This window comes from Adiantum capillus-veneris, chromosome 17 (genome assembly GCF_014529385.1).
Source record: "Adiantum capillus-veneris isolate H3 chromosome 17, ASM1452938v2, whole genome shotgun sequence".
Taxonomy (NCBI): Eukaryota; Viridiplantae; Streptophyta; class Polypodiopsida; order Polypodiales; family Pteridaceae; genus Adiantum; species Adiantum capillus-veneris.
Genome location: NC_140947.1, coordinates 12,715,699 through 12,721,923, shown reverse-complemented (window position 1 = coordinate 12,721,923; position 6,225 = coordinate 12,715,699). Strand labels below are relative to the sequence as shown.

Sequence of the window (6,225 nt, the reverse complement as noted above, 5' to 3'; positions counted from 1 at the left end):
TTCTCATAAGTGATGACGTGGTAGAGCTACCCGATCAATCAAAACAAGTGAGAATGCAATTTGTGATAGAGTTTCTAACTTCTAAGACAGATAGCCAAGGTTTTGATGTGGTAGGTTATGTGAATGCTTTTGGCTCTCTCTTTTAAACCAAGGGCTATAAATGAAATACTTGGTTTTGGGATTTTCTTTTACCCAAGAGCTATAAATGAAGGAACAATGTGCTCATTGTGATTTAGATACTATGATTGGTCTCTATAGCTAAAAGCACACTTTGGTGGTACAAAATGGGTTGTCCTTGACAACACCTTTGAGAAATCTCTGAGTTACAATTTGTACAAGTCACATGCAGAACTACCTATCATAATATATGTGAGTGGATATATCTTCAAGGAAAAATCTAAAAACACAAGGTCCCAAAAGTTTTGACCTAAACTATAAATATTTTACCAGTCCCTACTTTTTCATTGGAAAAAGTTAAAAAGTTCCTTTTTTTGTACCACCAAACCATGCATTTACCACTATAGGAGTAGGGTTATGGTGCACTTTGCTAAGCACGGCCCGAGGTGCCTATTTGGAGATTGATCTCGTTTTAAGGAAATCTCCACCCTCACTTCTCCCTTGAAAATTCTCTTATGCAATATAGTTTTCAAACAAAATTGCTACCACTTGAAACATGGTAGTGATTGGTTGGATCACTTTATGGATGATAATCTTGTTACTTTGTACATATCATTGATTTTCTAATATCAAATGTCCTTTCTTCTGTGAGCTACTCTTCACCAAAACAATAGTTCATTTGCTAGACACAACACATTGTAGGTGTTTGCTACACCATTTTGAGAAACTGATGGACAACAAATCTTCTATACATTCCTCTCAATGTTCTTACTACATAACTGTAAAAAGACTTTGTGCAAAATCCTCAAAGTGATGTCCTCTTCTTTTTTGGTGTTATGATTTCTCAAATTATAATTTGGATTTTTTCACTTTGCATGTAGTGTGTCATTCTTTCATTGTTTCTCTCTAGTTAATCATAGTATTCGTTGGAGTCCTTTAGAATGTTGAAGTTTCTTGGCAATTGTGGTGTTCTTCGGAGTCCTTTAAGATCTTGGAAATCATAGGTGACTAAAATTTGCAACTACAACCATCTCCACACCTCTTTAGATTGTTGTGAATATTGATTCTTGTTTTCCAATCAATGGATACAAGAACAACTATTTCTTCTTGTTGTGGAGAACTTTGGTGTTTCACTTAGCAAATTGAAGAACAACTATGTCTATCATAGAAAACATGATAGTACAAGCTAACACAATCCACAACCTTGTTATGCAACATATGAATGTGACCTCTATATTCCTTATGCTTTACATGCAAGCCTCTTCTTGATCCTACTTTGTGAATTATACTTACACTATGGGTGTCTTTTAAAAGTCCGCACCCCGTTTTCCATGTACATAAAGTATACATATTTGGAGTGCATATATTCCTCTCTGGTTAAACCACATGATATGATATAAATTTGAAAAGCGACTTCCCACGGGATTTCAATCTATTTATTCTTTTAATCCTATATAGGAATTTTGAACAAGAAAAGAATAGCTGCAAAAATTAGAGAACCAAAGTTTTGAGTTCCTTTGTCGATAGCCAAGTATCAAAACTATGCAAGCCAATTTTTAGCGCGTTCGACAATATGTGATTCTTTATGTATAACCTTCAGAGTATCTCTAAATAATTCTATCATCCACGCGTGGTACATTGGTTACCAGATTTCACGTAACAAGTGTTAGGATCAAGACTCATTGGATACATATACCTAGATGAGTTCAAGAAGAGCGCAAATTCACCTATAAAGGAAAGCACACATACATAAACTCATGGTAGTCACCCATATGACACTATAACCATCACCTCCATCATACATAGTGTTGACTAAATACTACAACATCCCCACCAACATCAATAGTGCCCAATATTGGGTCAGCAACTAGAAAACAAAGTAGCAAAGTTGATTCAACCTAGCATACTTCCGACACAACACACACTAGACGCACACGCACGCGCACGCACACACACATGATTAAACGTCAATGCAAATTTCAACGTACAAAGTTTTTGTAACGACTCTAGAGATCAAGGGAAAACTCAACGATGATGAAGCTCCATACTAGAAAAAAGCTTAGATATAAAGAATTGATGCAACAAAAAAGGTAATTGATAGGACATACTCACCACTAAGAATAAGATAATTGTAAAGCATACATATGCACCACCAAGAATAGAAAGAAATTTCACAATATCAAAAACTAGTCCCAACTCGGACGAAAAATTCACAATTTGAAATTCCCATGTCCCCTAGTTATCTAGAACCCAAGAAAAGCCCAAATTCACCTATGAAGGAAAGTGCAACAATAGACTCATTAGAATAACCCATAAGACACTATAGAATAATGACTAAATACGATAACATCTCCACTAACATCATCTGTACACAATCTTGGGTGTAGAACTACATATGCTCACAATACAACACACACACACACACACACAAGCATACATTAACATAAAATGTAAAGTACTGAGTTTCTATCATGACATGCACACTAAAGATGAAGGGCGGACTTGGCCATGATGAAAATTAGCACTAAAAGAAAGCTTAGATAGAAAGAATTAATGCAACAAAAAAGGTAGTTGATAGGGCATATGCACCACTAAGAATAAGAAGAATTTCCATGATATCAGTTGGTCGCAAATGAGACAAAAAATTCACAATGTGAAATTTCCATGTCCAATAATATGATTAAAACTTATACCTAGATGAGTCGAGGAAGAGCCCAAATCACTATAGACTTACGGTAGTCACCTATAAGACAATATAGCCATCAACTTCATCATGCATAGTCTAACTTCATCAGTGCCCAATAGTTGGATACATCATTGAGGTCTCTTTGGATTGTTTCTACAATGTTAAATATTCTTCTCTTCTGTTACTAGTGTGCTCAACAAGAATGGCAAGGCTAAATAAACTAGTCATATAAAGGCCATTAATCAACAAACAAGGAAAAAATATTATGACCATGCACATTACAAAAGAGATTATATTCTAAACAAATGCAAAATTAAATCCAAGAGTAACTTTCAATTACAATGCTTCATTGAAGGCTTGAGAAATATTTCTGCATGTCCTGATTAAGCATACACAAGAAGATTTAGAATTTTTCTCATGTAGGAATACGGAGTTTTTTCCAGTGTTTTTCATACAATGAATAACATCATGAGCTTATGCTCAAGAGACACCACATACCTAGCTAGGTACGATTGGGGGCAGGGGACCCCCGGCCCGCCCACAGGGCCGGCGGTCCCCTGCCCCCCATCGTACCTAGCTAGGCATGCGGTGCCTCCCTCACAGAAGCTCATGATGTTGAGGCAAGTCACATGTGGGAATTGTTGTGAGAATTTGTCCAAAACTTCTTGTGATATATTAAAGTAGAATAAAGACAGTGCTAATAAGAATCTTCTTAAAGTTAAACTCATCAAACCACACAAAACTTTCGAATTTTGGAAAGGAAGCCAAATCTGTTGTTTTTTTTATGTTCAACTCGAAATACTATGGACACTTGCACATAACATACATGTGTGCATATGGCAATCATTTTCTACTTTACATCATTTTCTGCCTTAAGAATATGTTTAGGCACCCTAAGAGAAGCTTTTCCAATTATAGGGTCAGCTAGTGTTAAGACAATCCCAAACTTCTCTGTCAAGCTTAGTGAATCCTCAACAGTCCAATTGAAAACATGAATCAGGTTTGCTAACATTACCTGCACATTGTTCAGCCCTAAAATCATCCCTGGACAAGCTCGACGTCCTGATCCAAAGGGCAAAAGCTCGAAGTGTTGACCACGTACATCTATGTTGGAGTCCAAAAATCTCTCTGGGCAAAACTCTAAAGGCCTATCCCATATTGTCGGGTCCCTTCCAATAGCCCATATGTTGATATAAGCCTGAGCATTCAGAGGTATATCAAATCCAGATACTTGGCATTGTTGGCTTGCCATATGAGGCACTAGCAAGGGAAGCACTGGATGTAACCTCATGGTCTCTTTCACTACAGCTCGAAGGTATGGCATTTGTCGAATATCCGATTCATGAACGAGTCGTGAAGATCCCACAACTGCGTCAAGTTCTTCTTGCACTCTTTTCATTATGAGTGGGTGTGTGATCAATTCACCAAGTGCCCATTCTATGGAAATGGTAGAAGTGTCAATGCCCCCACCATATATATCCTACATGGTACAACAAAAGGCCAGATTAGTGGGTGTGTATGAAGAGCAAATTGGAAAAACCTTTCAATCACCCAAGTGTGGTAGACTGGTTTTAGAGACCAGAAAAAAATTGTTCTCTTCTCAAGTTGTGTGTGGGTGTTGGTTACCTTTAAAGAGAGATGCTTACAATTTGAAATTATATCTCACACACCCGACTCGTCGAAAGGTGGAGCATCGCAGCCGGATGAGGTTAGCTAACCCACGATATAGACTTGGGGAGTCGCTAAAGGCTACATGTCACATGGGGGTTTGAACCCAAGATCTTGGACCCCTAAAGGCTACATGTTCAATGTGCTGTCAAAGGGGTTCGAGCCCAAGATCTTGGATGCAAGAGGTTCCTGCTCTATCAAATGAGCTAGCACTCGTTGACATCCCATGTCACTTTTGCAGAACAGATCTTGAACCATCATAACTAAAACCTCTCTCCCTCTCTCTCTCTCTCTCTCTCTCTCTCAGACTTACACTCAGGATTGACTGGATATTGTGGTCTGAGATTTGAGCATCATTCCTGTCAGCTGCTGACAAGAGGACATCAAGAAAATCAACCTCCTGGCTTGTAATGTGGCCTCTGTGGTGTCGCTCGCTGCGGCGCGCATCGATAACCTCTTGCCAAACCCGCTGCAGCTTCTGAGAGAGTGCCTTGCTCTTCCTCGCACAGCCCTGCAAGTCCATCCAAGCCAGCCAAGGAATATAATCTCCCACGTTGAAAAGACCCAACAGGTGAATAACCTCCAGCAGCAAGCTGACTATATTGTAGGATGGATCTGCTTGTGATTGAGTGGCTACTTCCTCAAGCCTCTTCCCAATGGCCATCCTTGAAATTATGGTGGAGGTAGCAGCATAGAGCTTCGTACGCACATGCACCTTGTCTGGGGCGTCTGCGATGTCGCAAAGCATCGCTCGCACTTCGTCTACAATCATCGGACGGCATGCTTCAAGCCGTTTGCTCCCAAAGAGGTCCGTGACACATATCTGCCGAATGAGCTTCCAATAGGGGCCAGGTTGGGAGAAAAGCACGTCCTTGCATCCATAGAGATACATTGGAACGGCAGGCTGGGCACGCCACGCGAATATTTGGCCATGTGTCTGCAGGATGAGCCTGGCCATGGCAGGCGAGGATGCGACGACCACGGGGATGGAACCAAAGCGAAGATACATGAGGGGGCCATAGCGTTTGCTGAGCTCGGAAAGAGAGTGGTGAGGGCTGGTTCCGAGCAAATGGAGATGGCCGAGAAGGGGAAGGGAGGGGGGGCTCGGAGGGAGCTGGCGAAGGCGAGCTTTTCTGAGGAGTATGGTGGACAGAAGGAGGCAGACAAGGAGGGCGGGGAGGAGGAGAGAGGAGATGAGTAGAAGAGACGAGTAGCTGTGGGATACAGGGATGATGGTCGCGCCGTCGACAATATATTGTAGCGCCATAGCCACACAAATATAGGCCGGCCTCTCACCGAGTGCGCCTATCCGATGTTTCAACGCTGGAACCACACTTGTGGGTGGCCCTGTACCCTTGGAACAAAACTTTACCCTTGGAACAAAAGCATGTCCATCCACTTTTCAGCGAGGAATGTGGGGGCGAGTCGATGTCTTGCACTGAACGATGGAGAAGTGAATAGCTAACCACTCAGCTTCAACTGAGGCCCCCGTCACACTGGGCCGCCTGCCTAGCGAGAATTTTTTGGGTGGGCACCCATTTCGTGTCACACTGAGATATCGACCTGCAGGTAGCCTTCCATTTCAACCAACGTACCTAGGCCAGGTGGTAGGCTCTCCGTGTCTTGCTCTCATGGTCAGAGTTCAAAGCCTGTGACGTCCCCTCGGGGGGAGAAATGGCCACCACTTTGGAAAGGGCCAGGCTGCTGAGACCGGCCATCTGACAAAGCTTCTAGTCTCGACATCACTTTTTGGC

General features: G+C 41.6%; 1 protein-coding gene across 1 annotated transcript; it reads right to left on the bottom strand.

The window, feature by feature from the left end:
• Positions 1–3,563: 3,563 nt before the first annotated feature.
• On the bottom strand, positions 3,564–5,810 carry LOC147436819 (flavonoid 3',5'-hydroxylase-like). The gene is made up of 2 exons (XM_086486227.1): positions 4,785–5,810; positions 3,564–4,283 (listed from the first exon to the last, which is right to left on the bottom strand). Exons 1-2 carry the CDS (start codon positions 5,736–5,738, stop codon positions 3,654–3,656), a joined length of 1,584 nt encoding a protein of 527 aa, XP_086342353.1. The 5' UTR covers positions 5,739–5,810; the 3' UTR covers positions 3,564–3,653.
• Positions 5,811–6,225: the final 415 nt, after the last annotated feature.

What these genes read in the sequence shown, in the direction of transcription:
- LOC147436819 (XM_086486227.1), bottom strand. Translation starts at nt 5,738, where the DNA reads ATGGCGCTACAATATATTGTCGACGGCGCGACCATCATCCCTGTATCC. An exon ending in ATATCCAGTCAATCCTGAGT is followed by an intron (nt 4,284 to 4,784) that starts GTAAGTCTGAGA and finishes TGTACCATGTAG; the next exon opens with GATATATATGGTGGGGGCAT.